Below are 25,105 nucleotides of genomic sequence, written 5' to 3'. Positions count from 1 at the left end.
GAGAATCTACCTTCCCCAATGCATAGTGCCAACAATACAGTTTGGTGGAGGAGGAATAATGGTCTGAGGTTGTTTTATATGGTTCGGGCTAGGCCCCTTAGTTCCAGTGAAGGGAAATCTTAACGCTACAGCATACAATGACATTCTAGACAATTCTGTGCTTCCAACTTTGTGGCAACAGTTTGGGGAAAGCCCGTTCCTGTTCCAGCATGACAATATCCCCGTGCACAAAGAGAGGTCCACGCAGAAATGGTTTGTTGAGATCGGTGTGGAAGAACTTGACTGGCCTGCACAGAGCCCTGACCCCAACCCAATCAAACACCTTTGGGATGAATTGGAACGCCAACTGCAAGCCAGGCTTAAATCGCCCATCATCAGTGCCCGACCTCTCTAATGCTCTTGTGGCTGAATGGAATCAAGAACCCGCAGCAACATTCCAACATCTAATGGAAAAGCCTTCCCAGAAGAGTGGAGGCTGTTAAAGCAGCAAAGGGCGACCAACTCCATATTAATGCCCATGATTTTGGAATGAGATGTTCGACGAGCAGGTACTTTTGGTCACGTAGTGTATGTAGTCTGGAATAATAATATTTAATACAGAACCTCAACTTCATAGTAGGTAATTGAGGGTGTACTCCTCAGACCTCACTTTACTCAGTAACATCATTAGTTACATGGGCGAGCAAACTGATCACAACAAAAAGAGCAACATTTTCAGCACCCTAACATGACTCAACAGCAACCCACAGATCCATCTGGGGGTTTCAGTAACACCCTCTCCATTGTAGAGGTGACAAGAACAGACCTTATTATCAGTCTTTCAGCGCCCTCTGATGGAGGAAATGTGCAACATACCCTTAAATAAAGCATATCAACATATACAGAACAGAAACAGACGCAACATGCAACAATTCCAAATATTTTACTGAGTTACAGTTCATATAAGGAAATCAGTCAATTGAAATAAAATAATTAGTCCCTAATCTATGGATTTCACATGACTGGGCAGGGTAGCAGTCATTGGTTGGTGTGGGAGGGCATAGGCTCAGCCAATCAAAATGAGTTTTGCACCACAAAAATACTTTATTACAGACAGAAATACTCCAGTTTCATCAGCTGTCTAGGAGGCTGGCCTCAGATGATCCCGCAGTTGAAGAAGCCAGATGTGGAGATCCTGGGCTGGCGTGGTTACACGTGGTCTGCAGTTGTGAGACCGATTGGATGTACTGCCAAATTCTCTAAAACGTTGTTGGAGGCTGCTTCTAGTAGAGAACATTAATTTATCTGGCAACAGCTCTGGTGGACATTCCTGCAGTCAGCATGTCAATTGCATGCTCCCTCAAAACTTGAGACATCTGTGGCATTGTGTTGTGTGACACAACTGCACATTTTAGAGTGGCCTTTTGTCCCCAGCACAAGTGCACCTGTGTAATGATCATGCTGTTTAATCACCTTCTTGATATGTCACACCTGTCAGGTGGATGGATTATCTTGGCAAAATGAGAAGTGCTCACTAACAGGGATGTAAACACATTTGTGCACAACATTTGAGAGAAATAAGCTTTTTGTGCAAATGGAACATTTCTGGGATCTTTTATTTCAGCTCATGAAACATGGGACCAACACTTTACAAGTTGTGTTTATATTTTTCTTCAGTATACATATCATACAGGTACTGGATATACACACGCATAAACATACGTGTTATTTTATCTGAGAGAACAACGTACTGGACTTACCAGTTTGCTGCATGTCATTTTCAGAGTTTAGGCATTGTATGGAAGCACGTGTCCCCCCCCCCAAATGGTACCCTATTTTGTGCACTACTTTTGACCAGGGCCCATAGGGTTCTCTACTCAAAAGCAGTGCATTATAGGGAAAAGGTTACCATTTTGGGACATCATTTAGACAAAATGTCCCATTTCAGGTGATAAAGAGGCAAAACAACTTCCTCAGATTTACTTTAAGTGTTTATTTCTCCAATATACTTTATATCACAAAGGGAGTCTTTATAACACAGACTACCGTCTTCCTGTATATAAAGTGTACATCAAAGCAAGGCACTATACATTGTTGAATTCAAATAGAAAGATCCTTCTCCTTTCTCTTTTTATTTCTGTCAATTCATGCCCGTAAAATAACACTTCTCTTCAATCTGAGCACCTGACCGATGCAGGACATCCTCATAGCAATAACAGATACAACAGAATGTACTAGATACAGGATTTCTTCAATAAAATGGCGACATGTACAGTCTCTGGGGGGAAAGGAGCATTATTGTCCTACTACTTAACATATGACAACCTCAACATATGACAACCTCAGCATGAATAACACAAACATTTATTTCATTTCTGAATACTCAAAAGGCTTTTAATTCCTATTATATATGTCAATATAAATATAAATTATTTTTGGAAAGACAAACACACTAACGAAACTGCTTCCAGAAAGAGTCTGTTTGGAGTGTGTCGAGCAGAGTGGTTTTCCTGCTCTCAGAACAACTGACAGACCCTGCATGGTTGATACTGTAAAGGCATGGTCACACACACACACACCACACACACTGTGTAGATTTAACAAGCCGGGTGCTGACATTACATAAACATCCACTCAAGAGTCCATTCACACACACACACACACCTCTGAACTATCTCCATTTATAATACAAATCAACAATGGGAACCAACAATACAAATAAAAGAAAAGACTACAAGAGGCTTGCACACCTCCGCTGATCTTTCACTCCCTCCACCCACGGCATCTCTCCTTCCTCCCTCCATCGTGGAGAAGGGAACTCAGAAGAGCCTGTTTCCGAGCTCTCTCCAGTCCAGAAGTGAAGGCGTTCTTGGTCAAACTAAAGAGTTCTCAGTGGTGGGTCCTCGTTCCAATCGGACCACGATGCACCTCAGCGACCGACCGTCGCTTGCTGATGATGATGCTGTCCGGTGGTCAAGCGTTCTGTCCAACGTACTAAAACAATCCTTTGGCTTTCTTCACATTCACCTGCTTCCAGCCTGGCAACAGCTCATACTCATCCCTTGACATCTCCAGCCCTTTCTGCGAACATTGTGAGCACACAATAAAGACGAAATCTACCAACCACCATAACAACTCCTGTGTGAGATCACTTCAATATGTGAGCTGCAAAAAACAAATACATCATTCATAGGCCACACCATGATCAGTGGTCCAGTTCATCACTCCAGCAGCTTCCTGTATTGAAAATCCACACAGCTATTACTTTGCGAATGGAAACCGACCAAACCGTGCAAGAGAGGTTCAGAGTGAGAGATGTTGTTGAGCCACACACACAGTGAGGAGGGATGTGAGACAGAAAGCAACACACACAGGATTATGATTATGGGTGATCTAGTTCATCAGTCAAAGTGAGGATGCTGTGTATGTGTCTGGGGCCAGTTGTGCTCTAAATTTAAAGAACTCACCTTCCCATAAGCCCCTACACCCTGGAAGGTGAAGTGAAGAGTTAAACACATGATGAGTCAGAGAGAGAGGACAGAGAGGGATGAAGGAGGACACATTTACATAAACAGACAAAGTTAAAGACTGAAAAAAACTTTTATGGATTTTAGAGAGGTCCGTTTTAGACTCGTTTCCCTTGACTACCATTGTACAACGTTCCATTGTGATCCATTGTCACTCACACACTGGAGAGGCTCATTATTGTCCGCAAACAACACAGAACCACAGACTAAGTGGACATATAACATGATGGAGCCAAGGCACACCTAGAGAGAAAGCAGTCATAATTCTCCAGGGAGTTGGTGGTAGGTGTGGGAGTGGCCTCACCTCAAAGTCATCATTGTCTAGGTAGATCTCCAGGCGTAAGGGGTCCACTCCCTCGGGTAGGGGCCGTGCCAGCAGGTCCGCCAGGGGGTAGGTGGTCTTACACAGCCGTGCCAACACGTCCTCTACCAGGATGATTTGGTTACACACCTCCGCCTCCTGGGGGACACAGCGATATGAATAGAACGTCACGGTCAGTACACACACTTTCCAAATCAATCCCATTGGGGTTGGCAGTAGCCTCGAGGCAGGCCAGTACCCCGAGGGCTGCCGGGTTCGAAACATAGGGCTGACCAGGGGACAATCTGTCTGAAATAAGCCGTCAACTGGAGGAGTTGGTGTCAATGTAGAATCAGAGTTCTAATGGCCATTGAGGTTTATTTAAGGTGGGTGTAATATGTATGTGATGGGCGACAGCCAGGTGACCTACCCTTTCAGTGATCTCAGCGATGTCCTCTCTGTGTTCCCAGCAGGGGAACATGTTGGTGAAGGTTAGAGGTTCAAGTCCCGCATGGATCAGATATGACTTGGGAGGCTTCTTCTCATTCTTCTCTGTGTGGGGGGGGGGGGGGGGTGCAAACAATTTAATGGTTAGTGTCAAATCAAACAATTCCACATTTCCACCCTCTAGAGGATATGCCTAGAACCACTAAGCCAACAGTAACACTATCTTATAAGGGCTTATTTGCTTTCATTTGGCATCTTGTCCACCCTTTTCCATTATGTTTTTGGAAAATATGTCCATAAAGCAGTGTAACTAACTACCACCTGACAGCTGTGGTGCCCAATACCTGTGCAGTACTGCAGCACCGTCTCCATGGCACACTTCCTGTCCGCGTCCCAGCGGATACGGGCAGAGCCGGGGCTCTCGCCATCCTGGGGCCACCAGCCCTGCCACAGGTACACCTCGTGGTGGTTGTCTACCAGGAACAAGCCTTCAAGAAGAGGAAGTGATGTCAAAACAGGGCTACAGGAAGTGATGCCGTGATATACACATACAGACAGAGGTCAAACCTATGTGGATTGTAGTAGTACAGTCTCTAGTCATGCATTACCTATGTGTGTGTGTGTGTGTGTGTGTGTGTGTGTGTGTGTGTACGGTACAGTACCTGGTTGTGAGGCATTGTAGAGGTCCTCCTGTAGGAAGGGCAGTGAGTTGACTGCCTCTGTTACTCTGGCTGGGTAGAAGAACTCCACGGCTACAAACTCTCCAGACGTGCTGCTCAGCTGGTAGAGACGAGGGGTGAAGTTGAACTTCCCTGGATCTGGGGGTCAAAAGTTCATCAAATCACAACACTTTCCCATTGTAGTAATGCTATTTCTATGGGAGAATATACAACAATCAAATTATTACAGTCTACAAGCAAACGAGTACATCGCCAATTACTCCATTGGAATTCAACATCAAAGACAGATTTATGAGTAAACTCAGAATGAAGTCATAGGCTTTCCTGTGCGCGCGATTCCCACTAACCTTGTATCATGCAGTCGTAGGCCTTCCTATCTCTCCTCCCCAGAGCCTCCCAGAATCCCGTAGGCTCCGTCCCCTCGTCACACTCATGGATGGTCACCTTGCTGCTGCTGTGGAGCCCCGCCTCCAACGGACACCTGCAGACACAGGCACATGGACCACTGCCATCATACTGTTAGAAACACTTTTGACACCATTCTGAACACTGACTCATACAGAACATTGTTAAACCTACTGAAATTGATCAGCAATAATACAATTCTATACACTTCAAAACATTCCTGATCAATAATATCTGCCCTTATATTGAGCCCTTTAACATCTCACATTGGCATGGCATGCCTTGACCCCTAACCCTAAAATCAACTGGACAGCAAAATGTCTAGGACATAAACATGTCTTCTTATGCCTGCTGCATCTAGTTATGAATGTGTCACCGCTCACTGCTCTTTGATCTTGTTGGCGGTGGTGCTCCCCACGTCGCGGGTGTGGAGCTGAGCCTTGCAGCCGTGCCACAAGTACATGGTTGCCTTGGAGACACTGAGCAGTACCATAGAGGTCCGGGAGCGCAGGCTGCTGCAGTGACACGCTACCTCCAGCAGGTGGCCCTCCACAGGGACCTCACCACGCACACAGTACAACCGCCAGTCATCTGATGGGGCAAGAGGTCAGGTCAGACAGATAACATTTCTCTCTATGATGAGAGAACAGCAGGAAGCAAATGGGACATAAATCATGCATTTGGAGAAAAACATGTTTTCATGGGATCCATTGGTGTTCCACACCCAACATACTCTTTCAAACATGTCATCACACACACACACACACACACACACACACACACACACACACACACACACACACACACACACACACACACACACACACACACACACACACACACACAGAAAGAAAGAGAAGGAAGAAAAGAGTTGGATGATGGCAGGAGAAAGGACGATAGTATTGATGAGAAGGAGAGGTAAGGATGGTGAGAAAGTGGATGGTAATGATTTACCATCTTAATTTGACCCTGCTTATCACAGCAGGACAATAACAGAAAATGTTAATGATGTGGATTATATTGAATGGACATTTTGTAGGGGTTGACACATACTGCATTAAGGCAAATCAAGTCAGCGATTTTAAGGGGAAATTACAAACTTTAGAAGCCTTTTTAAATCAATTGAATACACTCCAATCAGCATTTTCCAGCTCCGCAGGAAAATTCTGTGACAACAGAGTGATCAAATGATGATAGCAGATCTGTACGTAATAGATATGGACAGTGCAGCTTACTCTGAGAGTTCACCTCCTCCTCTTCTCTCTTCCCTGCATGGACCACCATCCCTCCATTAAAGCACTGCAGGAAACATGGAGGCTCCTTCCCCTGCTGCACCTGGACCTGTAGGAGCAGAGGAGAGAGTGGTTACACACACACGCACACACACACACACACACACACGCACATGCACACATGCACACACTACCTGTGCTCCTCTCTCCTCGTCCAGTTCGACAGTCATCAGAGCGGACGTTCCCTTCTCGTTGACGGTAGAATTCCGTCCCTGCCAGAAGAAATAGGAACACTTCTCCTTCCCAGCTCCTGCACTCCTCACCGCGTCCGGATTATGTCTCTTCCCAACTAGGATCAGACAGACAGACAGACACACGGATTCACAAACGCCGATGAACAACTTTTCACATCATGAATAAACACCAGGGAGACCTATAAACAGCTGTGACACTTCTGTCAAACCAATAAATGATGGGGTTTTGAAAAAAAAAGAAGTGGAAACAAAGCAGGGAGTTTTGCAGTATTTCCTGTCTGTCTGCATGTATGTATCGGTGTCCTATGTAAGGAAATGTGATACCCCATTGCTGTAATCAGCCATCCTCTTCTGCAGCCCATACACTGACACTCTGTGCAGAAGAAAAGTAGCCGTACTGCTGCTAACCAGTAGAACTCATCCCAGCTTCTCATCTCCACTTCTGTCCTACTAGTAAGGATATTAATGATTGTTTGTTTGAAGTCTGAAAGAACATGGATTCCTACAGCGAGCGAGGCTTTGGAACAGCACAGTCGGTGTCTATGAGTTTAGGTAATGGTTAATTATTACCCTAACATAGTGAGGTGGGGGGGAAGGGTGACAGGGGATCTCTCTTTACATGGTCTTCACATGGAGAAGATGGGTGTTTAATATCAAGGAGGAATGTCCCTCTGCTAAATAACGTAAAATCCCTACCTGCACTGCTTTAAGTGTGTCATCAGAGAGGGAATAAGCACGATGGAAAGAGTGATAGCAGCAAAAGAGAGCGAACGATAGAGAGCGCACGCTCTGTGGTGTGTGACAGTGTTGAGATGTCGCTCAACGGTGGCTCGAAACTAACCTGCGGTGCTCACCATGTACTTCCATTTCACCACGTAAGTGTCTTCCTCATGGAACTGTCCGATACTCTGCTTGGGCAGCCGGCTGTAGGATATAAGATAAAGTTTATTTCACAGTAAACAAATTGACAGCAGAATTTCAGCATGCTTAAAGGGAAGGACACTCAACAAGCACAGCACTTACACAAATGACTGATGATTGGCTGAGAGAAATTGATGATAAAAAGATTGTGGGAGCTGTCTTGTTAGACTTCAGTGCAGCTTTTGACATTATCGATCATAGTATGCTGCTGGAAAAACTTGTGTTATGGCTTTACACCACCTGCTATAATGTGGATAAAGAGTTACTTGTCTAACAGAACACAGAGGGTGTTCTTTAATGGAATCCTCTCAAATATAATCCAGCTAGAATCAGGAATTCCCCAGGGCAGCTGTTTAGGCCCCTTGCTTTTTTCAATTTTTACTAATGACATGCCACTGACTGAGTAAAGCCAGAGTGTCTATGTATGCGGATGACTCAACACTATACACGTCAGCTACTACAGCGACTGAAATGACTGCAACACTCAACAAAGAGCTACAGTTTCAGAGTGGGTGGCAAGGAATAAGTTAGCCCTAAATATTTCTTAAACTAAAAGCATTGTATTTGGAACAAAACACTCACTAAATCTTGTAATAAATAATGTGGAAATTGAGCAAGTTGAGATGACTAAACTGCTCGTAGTAACCCTAGATTGTAAACTGTCATGGTCAAAACATATTGATGCAGCAGTAGCTAAGATGGGGAGAAGTGTGTCTATAATAAAGCAATGCTCTGCCTTCTTAACAACACGATCAACAAGGCAGGTCCTACAGGCCCTGGTTTTGTTGCACCTGGAATACTGTTCAGTCGTGTCGTCAGGTGCCACAAAAAAGGACTTAGGAAAATTGCAATTGGCTCAGAACGGCTGGCCCTTGGATGTACACAGAGAGCTAATATTAATAATATGCATGTCAATCTCTCCTGGCTGAAAGTGGAGGAGAGATTGACTTCATCACTACTTGTATTTATGAGAGGTATTGACATGTTGAATGCACCGAGCTGTCTGTCTAAACAACTGCACACAGCTCGGACACCCATGCCTACTCCATAAGAAAAGGCATAAGAGGTTTCTTCACAGTCCCCAAGTCCAGAACAGACTGTGGGAGGTGCACAGTACTACATAGAGCCATGACGACATGGAACTCTATTCCACATCAAGTAACTGATGCAAGCAGTAAAATTAGATCGAAAAAACAGATAAAAAAAACACCTTATGGAACAGCGGGGACTGTCAAGCAACAAACATTGGCACAGACACATGCATAACACACGATAACATACACACTACACATACACATGGATTTAGTACTGTAGATATGTGGTAGTGGTGGAGTAGGGGCCTGAGGGCACACAGTGTGTTGAGGAAATCTGTGATTGTATGGTAATGTTTTTTTTAAATTGTATAAACTGCCTTCATTTTGCTGGACCCCAGGACGAGTAGCTGCTGCTTTGGCAGCAACTAATGGGGATCCAGAATAAATACAAATACACTGAAATGTGTATTGTTCCTTTATCACAACCCCACCACGACACACCTATTATGCATCCCAAAAGGCATTGTATTCCCTATACAGTCCCTATAGGCCCTGGTCAAAGTAGTGCACTATGTAGGGAATAGGGTGCCATTTGTATAGGGTGCTACACACCCACCCACCTGTAATCGAACTCCAGGATGTGCCATACGTCCACGGCAGTGGTACTGATCTCAAAGTGCCTGCGGTCGTCCCCCGCCACAGGGCCGTAGCCTCGACCCACGTCCACCCCATCCAGCACCGTGCGCACCGGGGTCTGGAGTAACGGCAGCATCAAGGACGCATCGTAGGACCGCGTTGTATTCTGTTCCGAGGTCTGTTGCTCCTGGAAGGGAGGGGAAAGCGACAAAACGGGTTAAGGAAGCCATCGGGACGTTGAGATGCGTGTGGTGGAGGAGAGGAGTAGAGGGGGAGATGGGGAATGAGGTGTTGGAATAGAGTGAGGTTTTGTTCCCTGTTGTCTAATAGTGTATAATTTGGCAAGTCTTATAAGGAATTCTTGAGAAGCTACAGAATAAACAATGAAGAGGAGATGAACAAAAAAACAAAACTATTAAAAACTATTTGGCGCTGTACCTTGGGTTCGTTGAGGTGTTCGTGGCCGTTTTTGGTTGTGCCTTTCTTCTTGGAGTCTGTCCAGTCCAGGAACTTCTCCTTGAATAGGGTGGTCTCATTGTGTTGTGTCAACCTCCCAAATACAGCCCAGTCCGGACGGCCCTGGCCTTTCCTGCACACCACAGATGGAGAGAGAGGAGAGGTAGAGAGGTAAGAGCTGTTCGGAGACTTTTATATTATATTTTATTAAACCTTTATTTTTCAAGGCAGGTCAGTTTAAAATTGTTTGCAACGACCATCTGGCAAGTCTGTTATTAAAGAAGCAAACTGTCCATGGGCATAGAGGCAGGTTGTTTAGAGTAGAGCAGAGTGATGACATCCTGCCCATGTAGGGCTTGTGTTCTGCTGAGCCTGGCCTTAGAGCTGTTTACACATACTGTAGTGGAATACTTAGCTAGGCTCTCCATAGTAGGGAGGTACATGGTGTTATGGAAATGGCCCACCTGCGCTAACCGGAGCGGTTTTAATACAGACGGTTTGAAGTTACCTCGCAACTCAAGTAAAATCCTAACCCTCACAGGGTCGTGGAATCACACTCTCAACCATACATGAGAAATGTGTTACGTTACAGTACGTGCAACCTACATATCAGGATTTATTGTCAGTACTGTGTATGTGAATTGGATGAATGGGATGGTGCTAAAAGAGAAGGCTAGCTCACTGTATGGTTTGGCTTGTGTGTTGTGTGTGTGTGTGTGAGAAAGAATGTGTGTGAGCCACCCAGTACCTGGGTATGAGTGAGTTGCACTCTCCAGGGTCCAGGGGGTTGATGTCACAGCAGGTGTAGTCGAAGGTTCCGTTCCACAGGTGTTTGGCCAGCTGGAAGGCTACTTTCCTCTGGGCCAGAGTCACCTCCTTACCGTGCCAGACATACACCTCACTGCCAAAGTCCAACACCAACACCTGCAGGCCAGGGGTCACAGAGACGGCCAGTCAGCACCAGTACAATGATGTACTTTCACCTTCAGCTCAAAATGGTCATTTGAAAGTGAGGAACTCACAAGTCAGAGTAGTGTACCCGTCATTGTCTAAATCTTGACTTAGGAGATCTCAACCAGGATCAACCAGGTTTCTTTTTCCATCTCGGTCTTAACTTGATTGGAAGAATGAAAATCTATATCCTCATACCAAACAATGTTAGTAGTAATGTCTAACCTGTTTGGGGCTGAGCAGGGTGCATCGGGGAACCTTCCCCCAGAAATCGTCATCGGGGACCAATTTGTCATCCACTAGGCGGTAGATGCAGTTGGTTTCTACGATGGCGCTCTCATACAGCTCATCCTCGTCTGGCGTCCCCGCGGCTACAGGAAGTGTTAAAAACTGATGATGCATTCAAGGAATAACTGGGAATCATTTGTGGGTAACATTTCAGTTGAGGGGACCCATAACACATTAAAAATTTAATTACTTTTACCTACATAGCCATGAATGTATCATGCCAAAAGAAGGGACCCCAAAACATGACTGATTGAAATATGTTTGCCAAACTAACAGACAGTTAGTACGCTGGTAGCTGGTACTGGTAGGTAAAATGTTAACTCCACAGTTATAACCCATTAACTACTTCATCCTTACACTGGTAGCTGGCCTGTCCGCCCAGAATCTTCCAAAACTCCTTGGCAGCATAGCTGTGTGTGTTGATGCCCTCCTCGATCAGCTCTACGTAGTTGGCACGGCAACCCAGATCTCTCTTGGTCTGAACAAACTGGGCCAACTCAGCAGCCTGAGAAGGAAAGACAGAAAAGAAGCAAATTGTTAATTCTAGGCCCAAATCAAGTGCAATTCATTGTGCTACATATTTAATAGCTCAATGATTCTTGAAAGGGACAATCTTTTTTCCCACAAATATCTGTCTTAATATTAACATTTGAAATATATATTTTGACAGTTTGAGCATATGTTGCAGAACAGGGATTAAAATATTTCAGAATATTAATGATAGTGATACTCAAAAATACATTTTTGCCTCTAAAAATAAAAGATCAATACAAACATTTGTAAAATACGGAAAATTGTTCATTTGAAAATCCCCAATAAAAATTATAAGTGTTCTAATCAGATCTTTCAGCACTCTGATGGAGTGGACGTGGTATATGGTACATTCAAGTGGTATACACAGTAGCAATTGAGTTATTCCTTAGTTGATTTGACTCTAAAACTGAATTAAAATGAAACATATTTGAACCAAAATGCATATTCTATCGGGCAGATGGAGTTGACAGATCACGGTTGAAACCATGGTGATTCCAATATCGTTTGTTTGAATCCATCAAAAGTAGAGAACTTTCCAGACTATGAGTGGTCTTGTTGGACTACATGTAATGAGGACATGAACAAGGGGTCCTTATGGTATAGCTGACCCTTCTCATTCCTGATTCATTTAGGATTTTAGACTAATCTCAGGACACATCTTTTAGGAATCACAGTTTTGGGAGAAATATTATTTAATGTCAGAGGGATAGTGCAGGAAACTACATAAGATTATTTTCAGTTAATATCCCATTACTTTTTAGTAGAGTTTGAAATTGGGATCTTTTTCTCCAGACAAGGGCATTTCCAGGCATAGAAATGAATCGTATTTTGAAAATTCCCAAAACAAATATTTTCCCTTATAAAATTCCCCTAAATGTAATTTTTAAGCTCAAATAATGCTACAAAATCATTTGTTAAAAAAAAAATATAAAAAAAAAAATTCCCTGCCGCACAAGGATTTTCCCGACTTTCAAGAATTCATGGGCTATTAAGAGTGAGGTGAATAGATGTAATCTTAAAAAACATATCCCGAGACAGACCTGTTACGCAAGTGTTGTGAACAAATCCCCAATGGGTTTTTATAGTCTGAATGATCATTTTTTTTTAAATAGAATTTCAGAATCAGGTCAGTTTTCTTCCTGGCCAATCAGAGCTAGAGTCTGTTTGAAACAACAGCTTTAGGTCTGCGTTTGTGTCTCGGTGAGAGTCTTCCTGTTACGGCAGCTTTTCTCCCCACACACACACACCACTTCCTGTGTTGCTACGCCAACGCTACTTCCTCCCAAGGCTGGGTTTACTTCCTGCACGTGACTTGAAGCAGCACACGCCTAATAACAACAGACCTTTAAAACCCACTGACAGACAGGGTTACACGTGTTCATCTGAGCATACCTACACAACGCTAACACCGTGTGGACAGCACTGCTTACAATTACATGTAACCTATGACAATGTGAGTGTATTTGATGCGTTTGTGATGGGTATGTATAACTGCTGAACATAGCAACAAGATCAACAGACTTACCTTAGCCTTCTCGATGACGTTGGCAAACTCTCCAGTCCAGACAAAGCAGTGATGAGGAGTGATGAGCAGAAAGCAATCCCCGCTGTTCAGAGAGGACGCTCTGGGCTCCACTAGTCTGGTCTGGACATGCCGTCGGCCTGGTTAATATAACAGACGGACACGGATAGATATGGTATATTAGTGGTTGTTTTGAATGGCAGTTAAGAGGCAGTTAAGAATACTTAACTTTATACATGAAGACTGTGTCCAAAACTGTTAATTGGATTTGGTTTTCCCAGGGTAGAGAGAGGTGACCTAGGTAACATGATTAAGCATCACAGCTGCATGGAAGTGGCCTTCCCTGTGGCTCAGTTGGTAGAGCATGGTGTGTGCAACGCCAGGGTTGTGGGTTCGATTCCCACGGGGGGCCAGTACAAAAAATAAAAAAAATGTATGTAATGTATGTATTCACTACTGCAAGTCGCTCTGGATAAAAGCGTCTGCTAAATGACTAAAATGTAAAAATGTAATAATGTGTGGAGGCCTAAAGGAACCAAAATAACTACAACAAACACTGTCTGTTCTTAAAATATCCTCTGGAAAGGAAAGGACACCCTGGAAGAGCATCCTTCGTGGCTGTGTGTAAAAATGCCAATTAGGCTATTTTCCTCTGTGGACCTCAGCAGCACTAGGAAATGGGTTACTGTTGTGACAGATACTGTATGCCTGACCCACATGCAATAAGCAGCAAATAGGCACAATGCACACAACAGTTTCTTCCTTCCCCAGACTAAAAAACTGCCAGAAGAAAATAATAAGCTAATTTAGACGATAAGCGTGCAGCAGTCAGACAACGGAAGCACAACCAATTCCCTACACAATGGACTACTTTTCACCAGGGCCCATAGGGCTCTGATGAAAAGTAGTGCACTATATAGGGAATGTTTTGCTGCTTACTGTTCTGGATGGTTAGTCTTAGCATGCTCGTTACAGGCTACAGTGTGTCTCCGCGATTCATGGAAGACAGAGGTCTTTCCTCGTCGGTCTATTCCAGGAGGCTGCTCTCAATATCGGTCTAATCTAGGCCATCCGGCATCCCAAAACGGCACCCTATTTCCTATATAGTGCACTAGTCAAAAGTAGTGCACTACATAGGGAATAGGGAGCAATTTGAGACACAGACCAAGATATTGGTCTCCTTACTGTGACAGTACGGTGAGAGAACGCACTGCCTTCCTTCTTTGTGAAGGCAAACCATCGTCAGTATGCTGCAGATAAATGAGTGTATATTGGAAGCGATTGTTGTTGCTGTAAAATACTGTCAGAGAGACTGCTGTGTATAATGTATTTGGGCTTCCAGCTTAGCGCTTAGCCTATTACACTGTTCCGTTTAGCATTGTTGATATGCATGTCTCTCCTAAGAACTACTAGCAGATGGTGGTGGGTGGTTAAAAGGTGAAAGCAGCATTCATGTCACCATCTAATCATCTCTGTTTGGGGGGGGGGAGCGCGTGCAGCCAACCACATTCTTTCCCTGGGTTTCTTATCATGACTGATCCCAGAGTTGACTTTTAGTGAGCCGAGAGGTCACGAGAGGTCATCTGTCCGTCTCACCTTTGACCTGAATGAGCATGAGTTTCTTGTAGGGCACGGCGCTGTTGTTGGACATCTGCTCGGAGATGTTGACGCTCCGCAGGTTGACGCTGCTAAAATTCTCTTTACTGGCCAGCCCAGCCAGAGCCACCTCCGAGAATCCACTGTTCTTACTCACTGGAACAGAGATGGACCCGTCGGTTAGAGGAGTTATACACAGAAGACATACACTGAGTGTACAAAACATTATGAACAGCTCTTTACAACAAAGACTGGCCAGATGAAAGCTATGATCCCTTATTGATGTCAAATCAGTGTCGATGAAGGGGAGGGGACAGGTTAAAGACGGACTGAGACAGTTGGGAAATGAACTGTGTTTGTGTGCCATTCAGAGGGTGAATGGACAAGACAAAAGATTGAAGTTCCTTTGAACGGGTTACAGTAGTAGGTACCAGGCGCACCGGTTTGAGTGTGTCAAGAACTGCAACGCTGCTGGGTTTTTCCATGCTCAACAGTTTCCCCTGTGTATCAAGAATGGTCCACCACCCAAAGGACATCCAGCCAACTGTGGGAAGCATTGGAGTCAACATGGGCCAGCATGCCCTGACTAACTGAAGCTGTTCTGAGGGCAAAAGTGGTTGCAGCTCAAAATTAGGAAGATGTTCCTAATGTTTATACACAGTGTAACACACACACAGTGCCACCTCTGAGAAACCAGAGTTCTTATTCACTTGAATACAGAGAGACCGAGTAGGAGGAGATATATAGATGCATCATATACACAGTTGACTTAAACACACATATTGTACATTATACACAGAGACCGACTGCACCTGCACACACACACACACACACACACTACAGCTGAAGACTTTATAAATACTAAAATGTAATGAGATTAAAAGCAACACAATACTCCCAACCCTGAAATACAGGAGTGTTCCTAAAGTTATTAGAACAAACCCCAGAACCTTTCAGGGACCCCGGTCTCATGGAGTGTTTTTATTATTCTCCTAAGAGATGGAAAGAGGAAGTTGCGAGTTTCAGTTTGTAGCTTTAGTGACGCTGTTATCCCCGACACAGCCCGCTGCACAAGTTACCCTACTCACAATGGTAGAAAAACAACAGTGAACTTTTGAGGATTGCTTTGAACAATACCAGGATACAAGGCTGCGTACCAAATGTCTATGGGACCTGGTCAAAAGTAGTGCACTACGTGGGGAATAGGGTGCCATTTGGGATACCGCCAATGCGTTTAAATGTAGATCCCTTTTACAGCTTTTACGTCTCCTGTCCCAGGATTCATGGTGTTGAACTTATTTATAGAACAAGGCCCGATTTGAATCAGTTCAAGCAGTGTAGTTTAGGGAGGAGTTACGAATATAAACATTGAAAGTGTGCTCTGGGAAGTTGCCTGTCGTGGGACGTACAGGAGAACACTTTCCCATGGTGCTGCTGTGGTTGTGTTAATGTGAGTGTCAGTCACACAGATTGTAGAACAGCCTCCCATAGCACTACAAAGTACACCAGCCACCTCTGCATAGCCTGGTTTTTACTTAATTTACAACCGAAATGCCAGGCTTCTTTTTTCCTCCTCTTCAGACAGCTGAACCTCTTGCCAACCCTGCTCTCATTCCAGAACCACTAGCATGACCTAGGCTACAGGTTGTTGAGCTGACTCACTCTTCTCCTCCTTCATCCTCTTGCTCTCCAGCAGGCCGATGTTGAGTCTCTGCTCCGTGTACTCTTGTCTGATGTCGTCTCTGGCCGCCAGCATCTTCAGAGGGTTCCTGGACGACTGGACGTTGCGCACCGGACGCACGGACCGCTTGTGTTGCACCATGGCGGAGGTCAGCCTAGGGAGGGGAAAGGAGAGTGGTCAGAGTTCAACAGGAAGCAGGTGCCAGGTTTTTACAGTGTTGACTCAACCCTGACCTCTGCACTGTGTGTGTGTGTGTGTGTGTGTGTGTGTGTGTGTGTGTGTGTGTGTGTGTGTGTGTGTGTGTGTGTGTGTGTGTGTGTGTGTGAGCGTGCTTACTTGGGCATCTGTGTACCACCGAAAATGTCGTCAAAGTCATCGTTGATGTCCACCTTGCTGTTCATGTTCAGGGGCATCTCAGCCACTTGGCGGTAGAACTTATCAAACATCTCATCATCCAAGTTCATGACCTCTTTGACCGTCTTCTCCGTCACCGTGATGGTGGACTCACGCAGGCCGCCCACTGACAGGGACAACACGGAAGACGGGTTATCTAAGGCCTCAAAAGAGAGACAGTCGGTGCCAATTTGTGCTTCTCCCCCTTGGCCCCAACTCTTTCATGTTTGCAGATCTGAAGGGTCTGGATAGGTATGAGCAGTGAAGAGGTAGAGCTTCTGCCATATTGCTTCCACCTTACAGCTCTGCAAACATCACAGGGTTAGGGTCAAGGGGGAGGGGCCGTATACTAGAACAAGACACTGACCTTTACTGTTCAACCTGCCCAGGAAAGACTCCAGCTTATCCAACTTTCTGTCTGACTCCAGGTTCATGTCCGGTTTTGCCTCGATCTCTGCAAAGCAACATAATAGCACAGGAATTACTCTGAATGGCGAGTGACAGACGTCTACACTTAGTCACTGTCCCAAATGGCACCCTATTCCCTATAACCTTTGATCTGAGTGTGCATTTAAATGAATTTAGAAGAGATCCATCCATAGAAAAATGTCAATCACATGCACCAGATATGTGTCAACCTGGAATAGCATGTGTTGATTGCAATGAAGTAGACATTTAACTCTCTCGTGCATAAATGCTTTTCAGTTAGTGAGGACAACCAAAAACTATCCCAGGGTTTACATTCAATTAGACATTGGTTGCCAGACAGAATTACAACGATCACAGTCACACCAATAATTCCTGTCGCTATAGTGATTACACGTGCCGTTTAGAAGATGTACCATGCATACAGCAAAATCATTTTGAAAACACCTTCAGTATCAGATATTTCCTTAATTTCTCGTTAAAGGAAAATAAAGATGACTGATTATAACCCACTCAACATCGGAAAAATTATTACGTTCTGTAGGTCAGTCCTATGTTTATTGGTACATACAGTAGTTTTGTAGTGATGGAAATAAAGTTGAGTTGAGTGCAAATGACTTTTCAATAACCCGGATGGGATAAACAAGACTTCGAGATTTTGTTCATGGTGTTTACATTGGGACGGCATGTGTCTAATGACAGTTAAGGACACAACCCACTCACAACCGTTTACCCCAAACGACACAACCCAGTCACAACCGTTTACCCCAAACGACACAACCCAGTCACAACCGTTTACCCCACACAACCCAGTCACAACCGTTTACCCCACACAACAAGGTGACTCAGACCCTCCATGTCATGACTAGGGCCTAGTAAATGGATAAGGTGAGGCCTCACATGACGGAGAAAGAGAAACAGCAGAGAGGCGAGGTTCTTGCAGAATTATTATTTTATGCCCTTCTCACTGTGAACTCGTTCAGTCCTCCTCAAGAGTTTAAATGCTTGGACTGGTCTAATAAACATGCTAAACTATCCATCTTCACCAATCCGATGCGTTTAAGTCAATCAGGGCAAGTAAACGAGTGCACACAGCCAAGTTGGGCTACTGACCTTCTAGAGGCTTGGAGATGGCAGGAGTGGTGTTCTTGGGTTTGGAGAGGAGAGACATGACAGGGCTGTTGAGAGCTGAAGGAGAAGCCAGACCTGAAACAGACACACAATATAAATGGGATGTTCCACTACGTGAAACAACAGACGAGACTTGGAGTAAATGAGGGCGTGACTGGGGACAGGAAACGCGTCTGTCTGTCTGACGGGTACCGCACCTAATGTAGGTCATACTGCTAATTGGATTATAGGGGTTCCATTAAAGAACTTCCTGCACGAGTGAAAAAAAATAAGAAAATTCAAAACAATTAAATGGTCATACAGTATACACCGGATAGGTGCAGTGAAATGTCTTTTACAACTGCCTGAGTGAAAAAAGGAACTGCAGGATTATATGGAATGGGTGTAACAGAAGTGGGAATTGACACCGTAGACCACTTTCTATCTACTGACACAAACCCTAGCTCTGTGGATGCGTGATTGTATGCACGCACGTGTTTTGCCGCGGGGGTGCGCGCGCGTGTATCATACAGCATTAGATGACCCCTGACCTTTCTTGACCATGCGTGCGGCCACGGTGAACTGCGTGGAGTCGTTGGCAGCCCCGAGGCCCTTGGACTTCCAGGCCTCCTCTCGGGCCACGATCAGCTGCTTCCTCTCCTGGATAGACATGTCTATACGGCGGCTCTGGGTCTCCTCTCCTCCTCCCATCCTCTGCTAGGAGAACACACACGAGGTTAGGGGGAACCGGGGTGTATTCAGTGATGTGAAGCACTGGCTGTGTCCCAAATGGCTCCCAACTGTGCACTACTATTGACGGACCCTGGTCTAAAGTAGTGCACTATAAAGGGAATAGGGTGCCATTCAGTGAGGTGAAATGTTCAGAACTTTGAAGATCGTACTACACCACAACCCCACAGATATTACTAACTAATATATCATCTCCATTCACTAACTGTAGCAAACCACTGAACAACATCAAACAACCCCCTTGGCTCAGAGTGGCCCACATACTCACAGGCCTCCGCATTAAAATAAATGCCTGGTGTCTTACTCTCGCAGATCCACAGACTACCCTTTAGAAAACGGCCTTCCCCATCACATGAATGGACCGGTTTGACAGAGAGAAGTGAGAGAATGTAGATAGTGGATGAACGGCATGAATGCACAGTACTCTTTTACAGTTTATCTACTGTAGGAGAACCCAATCACAACAGAAGCAGAACATGGGAGTTGGAAGATGTCACGACCAGCACAACACAAAGCGTCACAGGCATGTCGAGCACACACACATTTTCACCTGTTAGAATTATGTTTTTCAACCACACAAATGCTAACACCCACAAAAAGCAAATTTACATAAGTATACACACACATCCTCAAAACAAGGGTCCCCTAGACACCAATATTCTGTAGCCAACATCCAAGTTCTGTATCTGTCCATACACTAGGCCTACTGTATATGTGACCGTGCACAGCAGTCCTTTGCGTATGACCGCAGGGCTACCTGCGAGTGTGTGTGTGTGCGTCACAAATAGCACCCTATCCACTACATAGTGCACTACTTTTGACCAGGGCCCCTCACTCTGGTCAAGAGTAGTGCACTACATAGGGAATAAGGTTGCCATTTGGGACGTAGCCTGTGACTGTTGACTACTGGAGTGGGTGAATGTGTCACCTTCCGTCTCCAGGGGTGCCTTTCATCCCTAGCCATAGAGGGACTGGTCACTGTGGATGTGGGGGGGCTGAAGATGCTCGACGTGGGGGGGCTGGTAGCCTTCATGTGACCGGGAAGATGGGTGATGGGAGGAGGAAAGGAAGAACAGAGGAAGGAAAGAAGAGGGGGTGAAATGAGAGGAAAGAGTGGAGGACAGAGGATGCAGCCAAAAACAACAAAAAAGAGCTAGCCAGAAGCCTAGCCAAAAGGTGTGACATTTCATCTCGCCATCACCATGAAGCGTCAAAGCTATGAAGCGTCAACATCAACTACAATGCCTCCAGACGCATGGCTAGCCCTCTAGGAGTAAGAACAACTCTGAAGAGTCCTATAATTGCAGGGTAGCAGATTTAACAGGAGAGTTGGAGCAGAAAACAGTCAGAGACATTTTCTGGGAGAGTATATACAGTGGATATAGTGAACATGCCTTCATAAAGTAGATGAGCTCACCATGGTAAGATACTGTATGCCTACAGACGCATCATGATCTTTGGTATAGATATTTGGTAATAAGCACGTTATCGCGAAATAACACTAACTGCATAAAGCATAGAGGCTTTAACAGCTTACATTTTTTTTTTTATAAACCAGCTCAGACCAGCCGGCAGCTAGGTTGGCTATGCAAGCAGGTACAGTATAAAGGCCATTACACCGGATGCATGGTCTCACCTGGCTGTACTGATCGACACTTAGATCACCGTCAGGGAGATCAGGAGGAGGAGAGAAAGGGGTGGAAAAGACCGGCTCCTATTGAGGGAGGGCCAGGGAAGACAGACAGGTTCCCACAGATGGACAGAAAGGACATAATCAATGACAGAGGGGAATAAACAGCGATACCTCCAATCTGTTATACAGATCTGTAATTTGACAGTGGTTTGTAAATGGGAATCACCGTCATAGCTTGCATGCACACCTTCATCCAACACATTCAACGTCACGCAGTTTATACATTTGGGTTTAATGGCTGTATGGACAAGGAATACGAGCTGGTGAATTGGTTTCAGCAACAATCCACAATGAAATCACCACTTCCCACACACACACACGATGAGACAGCCTTGAGACTTGAAGCTACAGCATCAACCACAGTTAATATGACCCCTGATGAGCGGCAGGACTGAATTAGAGCAGGCCACTCGCACCACGGTATTACATGAAAAAACTGATAGGGTAAATTTCCCAAAATTCCCAGGATTTCAAGTAATCCCAGTTGGAAGATTCCCGGATTCAGGTGGGAATAAGCAGGAAATCCAGGAATCCTCCAACCCGGGATTTCAGGAAAAGCTGACAACTTTGAGAAGTTACTGGAACGTTGCAACCCTTCACCCGTAAAGCACCACTAGTAGTGTATAACACACCAGGGTGTGTGTTAGCAGGGAACCTAACACACCGGTCTTACCCAGAGCTGATCAGACACAGCCAACTCATCGATCATCATCATCCCTTCCTCCTAAAGAAACAGAGCAGAAAGAAAAAAGGACAAGTGTTCTTTTCTGTAGACTAGGTTGTCATCCGCATGGCTGACCCAGATGTCAACCGCTCTCCCTCTAAAACCGTCACTGATATTTGGATTATTGAGAGGTTGAATTTGAAATACAAACTATATTCCAGCAGGTGTCATTCAAACAAAGTTTCTAGGATCAACACTTTTTTCCCCCACTTTCAGTCACTGAAGTTGCTTTTTTTAGCTGTACTTTAAGCATTTTAAGCAGTGACTCAGTGTAGCTCAAACTCTTAATAAGCATGGACCAATGACATCCCATAAAGGGGTTGTTTTTCCCTAATCTCTTCAATTCCTACTGTACTGTAGGCTACAGTACATCTCCTTTGATCTCGGAAGGGAGGTAGTCTTGATTGAGCTCACTGGCAAAAGCTGAACGGGAGGATAAAACTATTTTAAAAGAATAAATAAAGAGCGAAAACAAAAACATCCATCCTTCCTCTTGATTTCCTTTGAAGCCCTAAGCCTGGCCTGTTTTAGTTGATTCACTACTCGTTTCACTTCTATGCTTTGATCTCAAATTTATACATTTAGTTTCTTCAGTGTTCTTAGTTTAATCTACAGAGGTAAAAGATCAGGGTGTGTAACCAATGAAGCATCTCAGAGTAAGAGAGCTGATCTAGGGTCAGGTCCCCCCCTGTCCCTGTCCATGTTATTCATTGTGATTTAAAAGGAAAAACTGATCCTACATCAACACTTCTACTTTGAGATACTTCATGAATACGGACGCAGGTATTAAAAGCCTTCTTTTGGTTACATTTAAAAAAAAAAAGGTATATCCTTTAAGGGCGTAATGATTTGACAAGAGCAGTGTGCATTTTGTTCTGGTCTAGTGTCATCGCATGTGGAAAACCGGCAAATATTTTCATTCAGTTATAGTCAATAAACACTTGTGTTACGACAAAGCTGAAAAAACATGGATTGGTGAGCCAAAACATGGTTTGTCTGCTTGCATGGACGGAAAGGGGATAGATAAGTTTGGAGAATAGTTCTAAAAAGAGGTATGTGGAAAAATCACCAACCCCCACCCTTTAAAAAACACTCACAAAACATAACATAACTACAGTGCGCATGCAGAGATTGAAATAAAGGTTTATTTTAGATGGGGAAAAAAGACATGCAAACATAAGACAAATAGACAGAATAGGAGAAGTTATATAGGAGAAGTTATATAGAACATGCAATGATTATAGTAAGCTAAAGACGAGACACACTCGCAAGTCTGAAAGAAAACAGTAGACAAATGAAAGATTCAAATGACAGAATTCGATTCATAGCCTCATGTTTGCCAAATAAATGTGCAAAACTAGAAAGTACATGTCTGTCAAATCAATGAATACATTTCCTGATATTTCACAGGTAGTTCTCTTGGCCAGAAAACCTGATTTAGGGAAACTATGCCAACCTTAGATATATAATCTGGTCTTCGAAGTACTACATTTACTTGGAAACAACCGTACAATGTCTTCAGAATACACACGGTGACCTAACAATTTACACAACTTAGCTGTTAATACAGTACTACATATACCTTTCCAAAGGGCATCTGAGTAATCACCAATGACTATCATACTTGAGTGTAAGTGCAGTTGAAGGTATGAAAGGCAGTTCTGGTACAATGAATTGCCTCAGGAAGCTTGTAAGCGTCATAAGTAGCATGCTTTATAAAGTGAATGGACAGACACACAATACCTCTGTTTAGAGACACCCACAGCTGTGACTTAATATCCATTCACAACAACTTCTTATTGAACTAATCATTACACTTCATTTATGGTTCATCGATACAAATGAAAGGGGTCTGAAGGCGATAAGGGAAGGAAGCAACAAACTCTGCACATAGGATTCATTCATTAAGTGTTTTTACAATTTGCCCTTTTGGGTTCACTTGATTAGAAAAGTAGGCAACAAATTAAGGTTTGTGATTTCCCCAAAATGATGGCTGGAAAAACAGCCTGTTTGACCTGTTTTTATCGCATCAGTTTCAGCCAAAAGGCTAAGCATGTGTTTGTGTAAAGTCTATAGTAGGTGGAGTTGTCTGACTGGATGTGTGGATAAAGGACAGCATATAGAGTGGTAGTCAGGTTACCTTCTTCTTGAAGCTCTGCTCCACCTCCCATAGCTGAGCGTGGCATTCTGACACGGCCACCTTCACCACGTCTTGCTTCTTATTAATCCTGTTCCTCCAGTCCTCCTCGCCACTCTTCTTCAATAGGGCCAGCCTGAGAGAGAGGGAGACAGACACAGCATGGTAATATTGTACATCTCCAAAGTAAGCTTTGGCAATATGTACATTGTTACGTCATGCCAATAAAGCAAATCGAATTGACAGACAGACAGACAGACAGACAGACAGACAGACACATACAGACAGAGACAGACACATACAGAGACACAGACAGAGACAGAGACAGAGACATACACAGAGACAGAGACATACACAGAGACAGAGACATACACAGAGACAGAGACATACACAGAGACAGACAGAGACATACAGACAGACAGAGACATACAGACAGACAGACATACACAGAGACAGACAGAGACATACACAGACATACACAGACAGAGACAGAGACATACACAGACAGAGACAGAGACATACACAGACAGAGACATACACAGACAGAGACAGAGACATACACAGACAGAGACAGAGACATACACAGAGACAGAGACATACACAGAGACAGAGACATACACAGAGACAGAGACATACACAGAGACAGAGACATACACAGAGACAGACAGAGACATACAGACAGACAGACATACACAGAGACAGACATACACAGAGACAGACATACACAGACAGAGACAGAGACAGAGACAGACATACACAGACAGAGACAGAGACAGACACAGAGACAGAGACAGACACAGAGACAGAGACATACACAGAGACAGAGACATACACAGAGACAGAGACATACACAGAGACAGAGACATACACAGAGACAGAGACATACACAGAGACAGAGACATACACAGAGACAGAGACATACACAGAGACAGAGACATACACAGACAGACAGAGACAGACACAGACAGACAGACAGACATACACAGACAGACATACACAGACAGACAGACAGACATACATACACAGACAGACAGACAGAGACAGAGACATACACAGAGACAGAGACAGAGACATACACAGAGACAGAGACATACACAGAGACAGAGACAGAGAGAGACATACAGACAGAGAGACATACAGACAGACAGAGACATACAGACAGACAGAGACATACACAGAGACAGACAGAGACATACAGAGACATACACAGAGACAGACAGAGACATACAGACAGAGACAGAGACATACAGACAGACAGAGACATACACAGAGACAGAGACATACACAGAGACAGAGACATACACAGAGACAGAGACATACACAGAGACAGAGACATACACAGACAGACAGAGACATACACAGACAGACAGAGACATACACAGACAGACAGAGACATACACAGACAGACAGACAGACAGAGACATACAC

The 25,105-nt window shown here is 44.4% G+C and overlaps 1 protein-coding gene across 16 annotated transcripts in view; it reads right to left on the bottom strand.

The window, feature by feature from the left end:
- Window positions 1-1,952: 1,952 nt before the first annotated feature.
- svila (supervillin a) overlaps window positions 1,953-25,105 on the bottom strand; it is a 144,477-nt gene continuing 121,324 nt past the window's right edge. For 10 of the 16 annotated variants that reach the window (XM_014157531.3, XM_014157529.3, XM_014157528.3 and 7 more), the window contains 27 exons: window positions 23,681-23,813; window positions 21,490-21,540; window positions 20,760-20,837; window positions 20,052-20,150; window positions 18,925-19,090; window positions 18,377-18,469; window positions 17,205-17,291; window positions 16,781-16,964; window positions 16,426-16,598; window positions 14,764-14,919; window positions 13,171-13,307; window positions 11,469-11,616; window positions 11,049-11,194; window positions 10,621-10,796; window positions 9,855-10,005; window positions 9,401-9,603; window positions 7,667-7,749; window positions 6,766-6,920; window positions 6,575-6,680; window positions 5,723-5,930; window positions 5,282-5,415; window positions 4,917-5,072; window positions 4,599-4,742; window positions 4,238-4,359; window positions 3,811-3,966; window positions 3,447-3,467; window positions 1,953-3,060 (listed from right to left, as the gene is read on the bottom strand). In XM_014157531.3, the coding sequence (XP_014013006.3) occupies window positions 2,974-3,060; window positions 3,447-3,467; window positions 3,811-3,966; window positions 4,238-4,359; window positions 4,599-4,742; window positions 4,917-5,072; window positions 5,282-5,415; window positions 5,723-5,930; window positions 6,575-6,680; window positions 6,766-6,920; window positions 7,667-7,749; window positions 9,401-9,603; window positions 9,855-10,005; window positions 10,621-10,796; window positions 11,049-11,194; window positions 11,469-11,616; window positions 13,171-13,307; window positions 14,764-14,919; window positions 16,426-16,598; window positions 16,781-16,964; window positions 17,205-17,291; window positions 18,377-18,469; window positions 18,925-19,090; window positions 20,052-20,150; window positions 20,760-20,837; window positions 21,490-21,540; window positions 23,681-23,813 (3,553 nt within the window). In that variant the 3' untranslated portion in view covers window positions 1,953-2,973. The remainder of the gene's footprint in view (window positions 3,061-3,446; window positions 3,468-3,810; window positions 3,967-4,237; window positions 4,360-4,598; window positions 4,743-4,916; window positions 5,073-5,281; window positions 5,416-5,722; window positions 5,931-6,574; window positions 6,681-6,765; window positions 6,921-7,666; window positions 7,750-9,400; window positions 9,604-9,854; window positions 10,006-10,620; window positions 10,797-11,048; window positions 11,195-11,468; window positions 11,617-13,170; window positions 13,308-14,763; window positions 14,920-16,425; window positions 16,599-16,780; window positions 16,965-17,204; window positions 17,292-18,376; window positions 18,470-18,924; window positions 19,091-20,051; window positions 20,151-20,759; window positions 20,838-21,489; window positions 21,541-23,680; window positions 23,814-25,105) is intronic. The other 6 variants (XM_014157514.3, XM_014157516.3, XM_014157520.3 and 3 more) reach the window with 6 other exon arrangements.

The sequence above is a fragment of the Salmo salar genome, chromosome 19 (genome assembly GCF_965601325.2).
Source record: "Salmo salar chromosome 19, fSalSal1, whole genome shotgun sequence".
Classification (NCBI taxonomy): domain Eukaryota; kingdom Metazoa; phylum Chordata; class Actinopteri; order Salmoniformes; family Salmonidae; genus Salmo; species Salmo salar.
Note: the sequence above shows the minus strand (reverse complement) of the source record. Positions and strands in the feature narration are given on the sequence as shown.